The 12,921-nt window shown below is 54.6% G+C and overlaps 3 protein-coding genes across 3 annotated transcripts; 1 reads left to right on the forward strand and 2 right to left on the reverse strand.

Moving 5' to 3' along the window:
* The first annotated feature begins 995 nt into the window (after positions 1-995).
* BO70DRAFT_385056 (transcription factor TFIIIB subunit BRF1) lies at positions 996-7,313 on the forward strand. Its single transcript, XM_025545704.1, has 12 exons — positions 996-2,431; positions 2,471-3,070; positions 4,841-5,040; positions 5,123-5,421; positions 5,492-5,762; positions 5,816-5,831; positions 5,901-5,978; positions 6,043-6,159; positions 6,237-6,375; positions 6,504-6,633; positions 6,793-6,859; positions 7,120-7,313. Exons 1-12 carry the CDS (start codon positions 1,177-1,179, stop codon positions 7,152-7,154), a joined length of 3,207 nt encoding a protein of 1,068 aa, XP_025402977.1. The 5' UTR covers positions 996-1,176; the 3' UTR covers positions 7,155-7,313.
* Positions 7,314-8,028: 715 nt separating this feature from the next.
* BO70DRAFT_135122 (uncharacterized protein) lies at positions 8,029-9,619 on the reverse strand. Its single transcript, XM_025538071.1, has one exon. It carries the CDS (start codon positions 9,527-9,529, stop codon positions 8,393-8,395), a length of 1,137 nt encoding a protein of 378 aa, XP_025402978.1. The 5' UTR covers positions 9,530-9,619; the 3' UTR covers positions 8,029-8,392.
* Positions 9,620-11,087: 1,468 nt separating this feature from the next.
* On the reverse strand, positions 11,088-12,569 carry glfB (UDP-galactofuranose transporter; the record flags this gene model as incomplete). Its single annotated transcript, XM_025544642.1, has 5 exons — positions 11,088-11,456; positions 11,509-11,916; positions 11,967-12,184; positions 12,309-12,376; positions 12,436-12,569. The coding sequence occupies 5 exons, from the start codon at positions 12,567-12,569 to the stop codon at positions 11,088-11,090; spliced, it is 1,197 nt and encodes a 398-aa protein (XP_025402979.1).
* Between the last annotated feature and the right edge of the window lie 352 nt (positions 12,570-12,921).

A 12,921-nucleotide genomic window follows, 5' to 3' on the forward strand; every position in this document is an offset into this window, starting at 1 on the left:
TGGAACATAAAGGACCAGCAAATCCCGCTTGATGTGGTAGGTCAAAAAGCAATGCTCCTCGCGATCCCACTAAGGGCCGTTCTTGATCCGAGTCCTCCAAGTCGATTGTGGGCGCCCCGGAAAGAACCTTGCAGGTAGGCATGCTGTTTCGCTGGGCCGGTCTCTTTTGTAGCCGCATACTTCCCAGAGGGGGCGATGAATGGACGGGAGGAGAAAGGGGATGGGTGTATAGCGGGGGTGGTGGTGTTGCGATAAAAAGTGGCCAAAAAGCCCCGCGATGGCAGTCTTCCATCACAGATTAGATTCCTGATCCGTCTGAATTAGTCTGGTCAACTTGTGCCCTGCGTCCTACGCTCTCATTGCGTCTGGACTACTCCGTACAGTCCCTCATTGCTACCTCGCTAACCGGATCCCGACCAGCTGCCGCGAACAGCAGGATCGTGGTCCGTGGGAGCCATTGGCCCCAGACTCGAGAAAAGATGGAGCAAAAAGGCAAAAATAAACAGCATTAATGTGCTCGACCGTGGGATCCTATACAGACAACGAGAGCACCCCCTGAGAGGGGGGCAGCGATGGGACGGAGGAAGAATGGCAAGAATGGGAAGAGCGTGGAGGGATTCGAACGGGGGACGGCGGGTGTGTCTAGTGGCTCTCTAGTGGCTCGACTGGACGGGATCACGTGAGCCCCCCGCTGGACCACCGCGACGGGCGCGTCACACTTTTCACGTCCTCGAGGCGTCGCGCCCACTTCCACTTCCACTTCCACTTCCACTTCCTCCAACTGCCATCACCTGCATCATACATCTCATATCCTTATTACCACTGACTCCCTCCGATTGTCTCGGGCGTTTCGTGTGAATGCGAATACCTGGCCATTCTCTTTCTTCCCCGTCAGCTCTCCTCTCCCCCTCATCCCCGCCTCTCTTTGATCAGGATCCCTCCCCTCCCCTCCCCCCTCACTTTGCCTCTCATCTCCAATCTTGCCCTTTTCATCCGTTGCCCACTCACCGTCCTTACTGCGGCTTGGATAACCCCCCCCCCCAATATATTGGACCACGTGCATCGAATCTGTTAGATTTGGAGGGATGCTCAACCCAGACCTGATCGTTTGAGCACCCCCTTTTCTATCATTGGCCCGACTTCGCCAATCTTTCGTCATCATCACACACGGTCACCATGTCTATCCCGAGGCCGGGCATGCGTGCCCCCATCCCTCCCCGAGGCGGCCCCCGGGCACCCATGGGAAGACTGGCCAGTCTGAAGCCCCCAAGTTCCACCCCGATCAGACGCCCCCAGCCTATCAATCGGCCTCAGCCAACCAGGCCAACCACCCATCCCAAAACCACCACTTGCCCTAATCCAGGCTGTCCCGCCCCGCATATCGTGGAGGACGATGGCCAGAAGGTCTGTTCCGGCTGTGGTACCGTCATCAGTGAGTCCAACATCGTCTCTGAAGTCACCTTCGGCGAATCCTCCTCCGGTGCCGCCGTCGTTCAGGGTACCTTTGTGGGAGAAGACCAGTCGCACGTCCGCAGCTTTGGTCCGGGTTTCCAGCGTGGAGGAGCCGAAAGCCGCGAGATCACCGAGGCGAACGGCAATCGATACATCACCCAGCTGTCTCGAGCCTTGACCATCCCCGAGAGCGCCATGAAGGCCGCCGGGCAAGTCTTCAAGCTCGCCGTCGGACTGAACTTCATCCAAGGTCGAAGGACCAAGACGGTGGCCGCCGTGTGCCTGTACATTGCCTGCCGCCGGCAGGACGGCAACACCGTCATGCTGATTGATTTTGCCGATGTGCTCATGATCAACGTGTTCAAGCTGGGTCGCACCTACAAGGCCCTGCTGGATGAGTTGCGCTTGGGAGGCAACGTGTTCCTGATGAACCCCATCGATCCGGAGAGTCTGATCTACCGATTCGCCAAGCAGCTCGAGTTCGGGTCCGCTACCATGCAAGTGGCGAGCGAAGCCGTGCGGATTGTGCAGCGCATGAACCGCGATTGGATGACGACGGGTCGTCGCCCTGCGGGTATCTGCGGTGCGGCCTTGATTCTTGCCGCCCGGATGAACAACTTCCGTCGTACCGTTCGCGAGGTGGTCTATGTCGTTAAGGTCACCGAAATCACCATCAGCCAGCGTCTGAACGAGTTTAGCTCGACGGAGAGTGGTGAGCTCACGGTCGACCAATTCCGCTCCGTGCAGCTGGAGAATTCACACGATCCCCCCTCTTTCGCCAGAGCCCGAGACGGAAGGAAACCCTCTCGCTCCTTCAAAAGAAAGCCCGCAGAAACCGCTGCTGAGATCGAGGGCGATGCACCGGAGCAGCCCCGACGCGTCGACTCGGATGGCTTTGCCATCCCCGATCTTCCGATTGACCCGGCGTTGATGGCGGCCAGCAGCGGCCAACGCCGCCCGTCCACGGCCTCCGTCGCCAGTGAGACGATGTCAGAGGCGGACGACACCGCCAAATCAGCCTCGAAGGGTTCAAAACGGCCGCCCCCGACCCCTTCGGCGGATCAGCTTGCGTCTGAGGAGGCATTGGAAAACGAGATGACTGCCCTGCTGACGAACGGGTCGGGCATGGTTGAGACTCCCGCCCATCCGCCCAAGAAGGTCGTGTCGGACAACGCAGAGATTGATGCGGCTGAGTTTGAGTCTGATCCCGAGGTCAAATACTGCCTGCTCTCGCCCGACGAGGTGGAGATCAAGGAACGGATTTGGGTGCATGAGAATAAAGACTATCTCCGGGCACAGCAAGCCAAGGCGCTGAAGCGCGCTCTCGCAGAGGCTGACTTGCAACCGGGCGAAGACGGTCGCGTGCAGAAGCCCCGGAAACGTCGCCGCGGCAGGCTTGGAGACGTGACTTATCTCGAGGGCGAGGGCGAGGGCGAGGACGGACGGAGCACCCGCGCCTCGACTCCCGCGGAAGCCACCCGTCGGATGCTGGAACGGAGAGGATTCAGTAAGAAGATCAATTACCGCCTCCTGGAGTCTCTTTTCGGCGAGGAGGGCGCCGACGAGGCCTCCAAGGCTAAAGAAGAAAGCCTCAGCCGGAGTCACAGCCGCAGCCAAAGTGTGTCCTCGCGACGCAGTGCCAGCATCGAACCCGAGGCCGCCTCCCGGCGTGCCAGAATTGGGACTCCCACTGTCATTAAACCCGCGGTGCCTCCTCCGTCTGCTGCCGCCCCAGTGCCTGGCCCAACGCAGCCTTCTGCCCATCCTGCAGCCCCGGCTCCAGCTACAGCAGGGCCGAACGAGGAAGTGCTGGGTCCGGCCATCGAAGCCAAGAGTGGTGATGAGCACGAGGATGATGACTATGACGATGACGATGACGATGACGATGGGGATGATGGAGACGGCATCGATGCAGCATTTTCCGGACACTACGGTGACTACTACGACGAAGGGAGCGATTATGACAGTGATTGAGGTTGAGGTTAAGGGAGGTAGCAGAACTCTGAAGCAAGGCATGTACATAGAACCCAGCGCCAAGTGGACAGGAATCAGATCGCCTCCATTCCAGGCTCCATGAGGAAGTAATGTAGTAACAACCAAAGTAGAATCGGGTCTGCCCGGTGACTGGCCACCAACCATCTTTCCCAGGAAGGAAGGACCCATCACGTGTGGCTGTCAGGCCGCCATCTCTGCCTGCATTTGCATCTCTCCATCCCCTCCACATCCCCTCTCCATCTTCTCTCCATCTCCCCTCCATCTCCCATCCCCTCCACATTACTGGTCTGATTACCGGGATTTGCCCAACCCAATCTAAAACAAACCCGCTGTATAAACTGTCACCACGGCCAGCATGCTAGCATGTTCACACAAGCCAGAATGCCGTATCTACCGAGCTATTAATAGCGTCTCGAACGACCTGCTCCTACCCCGGCATTATCCAGGCAAGGGGGTGTCCCCGTTCTAGGCTCGATAGACTGAGGTCGTATCCTCTATCCCCGACCTACATCTCACGAGGCTCCAGGAAGACCGACAAACCGGTTCCTTCGGCACAGCCAACCTAATAACGACCATCCCATCCGTCAGTAATCGTCACTACCCGTACATTTCCGTCCGGTGATGCTCGTTTATCCCGGCAATGATGGCCCTCCGAGGTTCTTTTAAACCTTCACCACTCACTCCCCTCCGGCAATTGACCCTCCGCAGCGCTGAGGAATGTACAAGGTAGGGCTCTACCGCAACATAGAATGCCCCGGACAGGCAAGTAGTATCGTTGAATGCTACCATTTCGTCGTCTGACTAGCTTTCTCCAGTTATCGCTCCTCCGCTGCGGTATTTCTGGTATCACCCCCCGAAAGAAACCCCCCTGGTATGGAGGGTCCATAATGTCGATCGAATCGATACGTTACTATGGATGGCTTCAGATATCCCATGAGCACGGCTAATCATGGGGGGAGGCGGATCCGAAACTATCCTGCTTCTCTTCTGGGGTCTTGGGCTCCAAAGTCGGTGGCCGTGGATCCACTGTCGTCCTTGAGCCCCTTCTTCCCTTTTTTTTTTTTTTTTGGGCGCTGCTGCTGTCAGTGACGGGGTTGGGAGCGTGCGTGCTTCTGTTATAAATACTCTTATGTATACTACTCCGACTTGACGTTGCGTTACTGCTTGCTTGCTGTCCATCTATCTATCTGCATGCTTTGCTTCTGCCCGCTGAAGATGGCTACCCTCAACATCTACGGACGAGGACTCAGTCTTCGGATGGCTATTATGCTCACCTGCCAGGTAGCATTCATCTTATTCGGTCAGTCAATCAGATACATCTAGATCCCTTTTTCAGATCGATCGTCTGGGAGTTGCGTATGCAGACTGCTGACTGTCCCTTGCCCCCTGCCAGGTTACAACCAGGGCATATTCTCCGGCATCGTGGGGAACGAGGAATTTCTGCGCGTCGTGGACTATCCCAGTTCTGCCGTTCTCGGGTTCATCGTGGCTATATACAATCTGGGCTGTCTCGTCGGCACGGCGGTCTCGTTCATGACGAGCGACAAATTAGGTTTTCGCAAGTCCATGTGGCTTTCCATGGCTGTGATCATGGTATGTGGCTGGGATGCTTTCTGGCTGATCCATGCAGATTGCAGATTGCAGACTTGCTGATGGCGTTTTTGTTTTCGTGCAGATTGGGGCCACGGTCCAGACTTGCTCCTTTTCCAGAACCCAGATGCTCGTGTCCCGGCTTTTTACGGGTATTGGCACCGGCGTTATGACCTCCATTGTGCCCGTGTATCAATCAGAGCTATGCGAGGCCCGCCGGCGCGGAATGTACGTCTGTAGCCAGCCTCTGGCTGTCGGCGTGGGCATTGTCCTGGCCTACTGGTTCGATTACGGAATGAGCTATGTGAATGGTTCAGTGAGTTGGAGACTGCCTATCGCTTGCCAGATGGTGTTTGCGCTTATGGTGGTGGCGATGCTCTTTGGGTACGTGTAAATTTGGTGCAGTGCATGCTGCGGTCAAGGCAACAAAAACAAACAGCTGACGGATATCCAGACTCCCGGAAAGCCCTCGCTGGCTATGCCGTCGGAATCAAAACCAGGAGGCCTTGCAGGTCCTGTGCGACTTCTATGACCGCCCAGCCGACGATCCCAAGGTGGTCCAAGAGGCGGAGGGCATCTTCAAGGCCATGGAGTCCGACGCCGGACGCGGAGAATACCAGTGGGCCGAGATCTTCAAGCGCGATGAGCTTCACACCGGTCGACGCGTCCTACTGGCGTACGGGTTGCAGTTCATGAATCAGATGGGGGGTGTCAATGTGATCGTCGTAAGTAGACCTCCATCCTCCATGATTCAGTCAACTGCTAATCATCAGCCCAGAGCTATGTTACCACAGGTATATACTGCCGATCACCGCTGTCCATGTGCACTGCGATCAACTCTTGCTGACAACACGCGTCATTAGTTCTGGAGTATAACGTGGGCCTCGACGCCAAGTTGAGTTTATTGCTCGGTGGAGTGATCCAAATGATGTTTGTCATAGGTCTGGATCTCCTTCAGTACTCCATACTCACATAACAAACCGCTGATCGTCCTCCCTTTCCTAGGATCTTTCTATCCCACCTTCTACTCCGATCGACTGGGGCGACGAAGCCCCATGATGTGGGGATCTTTTGGTCTGTTCATCTGCATGCTGATGATCTCCATTCTTCTGTCCTTCAAGGGTAATCTTCTTCTCCACCTGTTTCCAGCCATCCCCTCTAACAAGAATTAATATTCTAACAATTGAAATGATCAATAGGAACTACCCTCGAAAAGCCTGCCGCCGCTGGCTCCGTCGCCTTTTTCTTCCTTTTCATGCTCATCTTTGGCGCCTCCATAAACTGCATACCGTGGGTCTACGGCCCGGAGATCCTTCCCCAACACGTCCGCGCAAAAGGGTAAGTCTTCATTCCTCACCTCCATCCCACATATAGTCAACACACGGACCTTGCTTTGCCTCCAATAAGCAATAAGAACATTTCTACTTTCTAAACCATGGTTCTAATGTATTGTGTGTGTGTGATAGTCAAGCCATCGGCATTTCAGCAAATTGGCTCTGGAATTTCTTCGTCGCCATGATCGCCCCGACTCTGATTCAGGATCTGGCTTGGAAGGGATATCTTATCTTCGTGGCTTTTAATTTGGCGTTTGTGCCGGTTGGTCTCCTCCCTTCCTGTCTTCTTTCTAAAACCTCTCAACTTATACCCCCTCTCGCTCTCTATCTCTCTATGTGTGTGTCTTCAGATACTGGTGTCAATCAGTATAGAACTGGATTGGATAGTACTGATACTGATACTGATACTGGTACGACACAGCTCATATACTTCTACTATCCCGAAACTGCGAACCTCAGTCTCGAGGAGATAGACTCGCTGTTCATGAGTGGGAAGCAGCGACAACAGGGACCACATGGACATGGACAGGAACAAGAAAAAGAACAGAGACAGCCGGCTCTGGTGCTAGAGGAGATGAAATCCACCACTACCACCTCCTGGACGGAGGTTCGGTGCGTGTCGGGATGAACTGTTCTGCCGTTTGTGCCGTACCGTACTTGCATACCTGCCTGTCTGATATGGTTGGGTGCAGTGAGGGGTGTATGTCTATCTTCTTGTCTTCTCGCTCTCTAATATTCATGATTAAAGGGAAAGAGGGAGGGAGGGAGAGAGGGAGTGGTTGATAGTAAGAGGATGGGCTGGTGGATGGATGGATGATGGTCTCTCAACACGATAAGTATAACAGTGGTAGTGGTTGTGGTATAGCATAGGTACAGATATAAGATCGAGATAGGTAGAAAGATAGATAGATAGATAGATAGATAGTGAATGAATAAATGGATATCTAGTATCTATTTATATGCCAGTCTTTCTGTTTATTGTTGAGTCTATACTCAGTAGATAGGGAGTAAATATGCTAAGTACGAAAGAAATAGTCCGGCTGACTCCCGAACAGTAAAACCTCGGCTTGACCGCCACTTTGTACTTCTCCCTTCCCTTCCCTTCCCTTCCCTTCCTTTCCCCTCCAGACCCTCCTCCAACCAACCAACCAACCACCACCACTCACTCACTCACTCTTACTTACTACTGCTACACTACGGAGTACTGCTACCAGCTAACATAGAATTCAATTTAAAATTTCTTTCCATTCTTTGTCTTCTTTTTTTTCTTTCTTTCTTTCTTTTCTTTATATAGATATGGTATGATATCTCGTGATACGAATGATATATCAAAGAATATGTATCGACAACGAGAAAAAAAGAGAAGAGAACTGAAAACTGAAATCAAGAAATCAAGAAATCAAGCGAAACAAAACAAAACAAAACGAACCCATGACTGATCCCATCCCATCCCATTCCATCCGACGGTCCATCCATCCAGCCAGCCATTCCTTTGCGCCGAAAAAAAAAAGAAAAAAAAAAAGAAAAAAACAGAGCAGAACAGAGCAGAACCCCAAAGCAGAAGATCAAATCAAATCAAGCCAAGTCACCGAGAGAAAGAAAGAAAGAGATAAAAAAAAGAAAAGAAATATTCCACAAACATATATGATATGATATGATATAAGTCCGGGATGAATTACGATTCAAGATGAGAAGATCTGAGGATATGAGATCTGAGACCTGGAAGTTTGAGGTTCAGTTCAGTTCAAGTTGAATGATGAACACCCCGAGACGGACGAAAGGTAAGAAAAAATAAGAAGATGATAATGGAGAAGGAGGAGAAGAAGAAGAAGAGGAAAGATAAAGAGGCTTTTGGTGCTGCCGAAAGATGATGATGATGGTGGTGGTGGTGGTGGTGGTATCGTTCGGTCGAATCGAATCGAGTCGAGTCTGGTGTGGTATCGGTTTCTGCGTCTTTATTTGATTTGATTTGATGATCGGTTGGTTAAGTGATTGTGCATCCGTTGCTGCTGCTCCAGCAGCTAGGCATCGATCTCCATGCCCGTCCCCATGCTTGCGACGCTAGAATGGACGGTATTCAAGCCCAGATAATCAGGAGGCGGGGGAGCCGCGGAGAGAGTCTGGAGGAGCGGAAGACCCGAGTCAACGGGGTTCGCGCCGAGGAGGTTCTGCGTGCCCATGGGAACGCCCATCACCGTGGTCCCCTTGGTCACGCCGTCCGCGGCATTCAGAATCTGCGCGCCCTCAAACACAATCGGCGACGCGCGCAGATTCATAAGACACGCCTCCCACGACGACCCGACCAGCTGCGCCTGAGTGAGATCGTCGTTGAACAGATAGAAAGCGTTCTGGGCCTGCGCCATCCCGACCGGCGTCACGGGCTTCGCCGTCACGAGATACGCGTTCAGCGCGCGGTTCTTCATGAGGATCTCGCAGTCGCTCAGGTACGACGCGAACTGGCGATCGATGTATTTCTTCCATCCGCGTACGGCGGCAGCGATGTCGCTGTCGGCGCTCATCTGCTGCCAGCTGATTCCGAGGAGACGGGTCGCGTCGTCGACGGTGGGTTCTTCGGGCCGGGTGCCGGTGTTCAGGAGCCGACGGGTGTTGTCGGCAGAGAGACGGCTCTGGAGGGAGGAGAGGGCGATGTCGTCGATGCTGGGGGCTGTGGGGTCGAGACGTTGCGACTTGCGACCCGATAATGAGGGTTGTTGGGAATGGGCGGTGGTGGCAGCGGCCGTGGCAGCGTTCTCGGCCGTCTCTTCGTACCATGTCCCCGTTTGGCTATCGGCGGAGACGGCCATCTTGGTGCGCGGATTCAGCAGCACCATGCCTTCGCCGTAGATGGGTTGTTCTGGCACGGCTCGTGCGGGCTTGGAGGCAGGCGCAGGGGCGGACACCGGGGTGCTGTTTCCGCCGTTGATGGCTTCCTCGAAGGCGGCATCGTCACGCGATCTCTTCCGCGAGGGTTTGGAGGGCGGCTGGTACGCATTGAACCCGTTGGAGTGGTTGTGGTGGTGGTTGAAGAAGGCTGCTCGCGTCTCGGCGTTGGTGGAGAACTTGGCCTGGCGAGGGAATTGGGCAAAGGCGTGGTCCTGGGGAGCGGACAGGACCATGGCCGGGCCATCGGAGAGACTGTTCAGCAGCATTGGGCACATGGTGGTGATGATTTTCGCGCGGTCGACTACGGGGGTGGGTGGGTCCGACCTGTTCTGTCTGTCCTGTGCCTGTGAGCTAGAAACTATAAGGCGAGAGCAACCTGGGGATCTCGCGATCCGAGCCGTTGAGATCTGGTCTGGGGGAGGACCGGGGTGGGCGTTCGTCGCGAGGCAGGTGAGGTCAGGAGAAGGGTGATATGAGAGGGATGAGATGGGGATGGGTCAGGAACGATAAGAATGAGATGGATGGATGGCTGATGAAAGCTGAAAGGAAGGATGGATGGGGAGGTAGGCAGGTAAGCAAGAGGAGAGGGAAGAAGAGAGAGGATGGGGGGGGGGGGGGGGAAAGAGGAGAAGAGAGGAGAGAAGAGATGGAAAGACACGAGGGTCGAGGGCAGAAGACGAGGCGTGATGCGCAGCCAAACAAGAAGCGAACCGAACCAAACCACGGGAGAACCGGCTAGGAAGGGCGTGGAGAAGAAGCAGAAGCAGAAGCAGAAGCTGACGGATGCGGACGAGTGATGGCCCGGCAAGGGCTCGGAGCTTCTTTCGATGCGCCGCCATGCGGAGAGCAGGATTTGCCTGCCTCCATACCGTACATTACACCCCGTCCGCCCGGGTTTGGCCCAGCTCGACCCATCCTCAGGCGTGACGTACCAGAACGGTACCGTATGAGCTGACGGCTCCACCGGCTCAGATCGACCGGTAAGGACTCTGGCATTATTGGTCAATGACGAATCGCCCCGGCAACGATGCGGTGGGGCTGGCCGCTGATGCCCGCTGATGATTGGCGTCCCCTGCAAGCCCAGTCCGCGCGTCAACCCTCACAGGAGCCCCTGCCGACGCCACCACCGGCTCCCATTGGCCGATCCGCAGAGCACAAGCCCGAGGCTTTCGGGGCTGCGTGATTGGCTCGAGTCTAGGGTCCTTTGCAGGCGGCTGACCCGGCCAAGGAACTTACACAGAACTTACCCGGCCAGGCTAGAATGTCAGACAGTCAGACAAGTTTGTCACAGACCACAGACTGTGCGGGAATTAACGGCAATGGAAAGTGGGAAATTCTATTTTGCTGGAGAGTTACACTCGTAGAGTTTAAAAAAAAGGGAAACCTATAGTAACAAGAGAAGAAGTCGAAAGTCAAGGGGAATATAACGAGCAGGAAATGGCGAGGATCTTCCAGTCAAATTGCAGGCAATACATCGACAAAACCTTGTAGAGCTCAGGACACCATGACAATCAAAAGAAGATGGAAAAAAAAAAAGGTCGGACGCAAAGATCCAAGTCGTATCAACCGTGTCCACTGGGCATAGGCTGCATTTCCTGCATGTGGCCGGCCCAGCTGCACCCCGCGTCCAGATTCGTAAAAGAGCCAAGCCAGCGAGAAACATTATCTTTTAAAAGGATATAGGGCCACACCTCCCAGTGTGGCCGGAACGCAGGGTGTTCGGTAGAACGTTTCACCCTGAGACCTCTGTCCCACTCAACCATGCATCACCACCCGCTCCACTCACATCACATCATCATCACTCCACACCCAAGACCACGTTCGTAGAATCACTCAGGCGTTTCCAGCAGCGGCTCCACCGAGCATTCCCTTGACGTTGGCAACAGACTCGGGGGCGTAGCTGGGGGCCATGGATCCCATGAAGAGGAAGAAAATCAGGAGAACAGCACCGATCACAATGAACTTGCGCTGGGCGGGGTGGGTAGCACCGTACTCGGCCCAGGAGCGGTTGGCGTGGCCAGCATATTCCTTGATCTTGTCACCGCCGAGCTTGTAGTAAACGAGACCGATAAGGGCGATCGAGTAGCCGAAGAACTGGGTGCCAGAGACGGGGGTCTGCCAGATCATCATGGAGGCGGCGACCAGCAGGATATCCTTGAGGACACCGCAGAGAGTCATGACGAGAGAAGAGGTCTTGCCGATCTGTATCGTTGGGTCAGCACGCGGATCTGCAAAGCGGCCACAGGGTTCTTACCAAGAAGACAACGGAGACGTTGAGAAGGAAAGCGCAGACGGCATTGGCCAGCAATGTCCACACGCCAACGTTGTAGATGTGGCCCATGGTCAGGTTGGGGACTTCAAGGAAGAGGGCAGTGACACCGTTCATGACAGCGCAGACGGGCGCAAAGTAATACAGGGAAACGAGAGGGTCCATCTTGTACTCGGCAGAGCTGAGCAGGCGCTGGACCATGACCAGACGAGTGGCCTCGAAGACAATGCCACCCAGCTGGAACATGAATCCAATGAAGACGAAGCGGATCTCACCGAAGGAGGCGATGACAACACCAATAACGATGAGACCAACGTTCATGAGCACCTTCAGGTTGACGGGGGCCATACCCATACCCCAGGTGGCGAACAGGACAGCGACGGGAGTAGTGGCCTGGAACAGGTGAGCAACAGCGCAAACATTCAGCCGGGTATAGCACTGACCTTGAGCATCTGGATGAAGGCAACACTCAGATACAGATAAGTCACATTACCGCAGATCAGACTGAGACTGAAGAAGAGACCAATGGGGACAATAGCGCGGAGGTAGACACGACCGGTCATCTTGACGGTCTTGCGGCCATCGAGCAGAGTGGTGGTGCGCGCGAGAACCTGGGTCATGAAGGTAGCGAAAGCCAGATGCCATGTCGTAAGAATGATCGCTAGAGCACGTTAGAAGGAAGCAATTATGACGGTATCAGAGGGGACATACGGAAACCTAGAGCAAGAGACGGTTAGTTTCTTGGATCAATAGTTCGTCATAATGACCGGGTCAAGGCAACTTACGGAATTGAGCGTAGTCGAGGATGTGCTTGTTGAACAGAATGACGCTGGAGCTCAGGGTGATCCAGACACTGGTCCTCGTCAGTACACCATCCCAATTGCTCGCCATGCGCCCATCTCGATCACTCACCCGACATAGACGGCAGGGTGGAATGCAGCCTTGGGAGGCTCGACCTTGTCGACTGCGGGATTGACAGTGGGCAAGGTAGGCTCCGGGCGCGAGACCTCGCCAGAGGTTCTCGCCTTTTCGCCGTCAGAACTCATGGTGAATGTGCGTGTTTGGTCAGAAAGGAAGCGTTGGAATTCAAAAGGTCGCGGCCGTAAAAGGCTGCTTTGGCCGAACTTCGCAGAGGCCACGGGTGACGGTTGTTACGAAGTGAGGGAGAAAAGGAATGGGCGGAGCAAGCGATAGTCGGTAGCCAAAAAGCCTAAAAGTCTGAAAAGAGTGAGACAGGAGTTGGACAGACAGAAACACGAAGTGAAGGAATGAGCAGGTCGAGGTGGACGAGGAGGGGAGAAAGAGAAGGAAAAAGGAAGAGGGGAGAAGGGAAGGGATGGATGGATGGATGGATGGGGATTGGGGTAAATTTGACTCGGGTAAGCAGGGTTCGGGGGG

The sequence above is a fragment of the Aspergillus heteromorphus genome (genome assembly GCF_003184545.1).
Source record: "Aspergillus heteromorphus CBS 117.55 chromosome Unknown BO70scaffold_3, whole genome shotgun sequence".
In the NCBI taxonomy this organism is placed as follows: Eukaryota; Fungi; Ascomycota; class Eurotiomycetes; order Eurotiales; family Aspergillaceae; genus Aspergillus; species Aspergillus heteromorphus.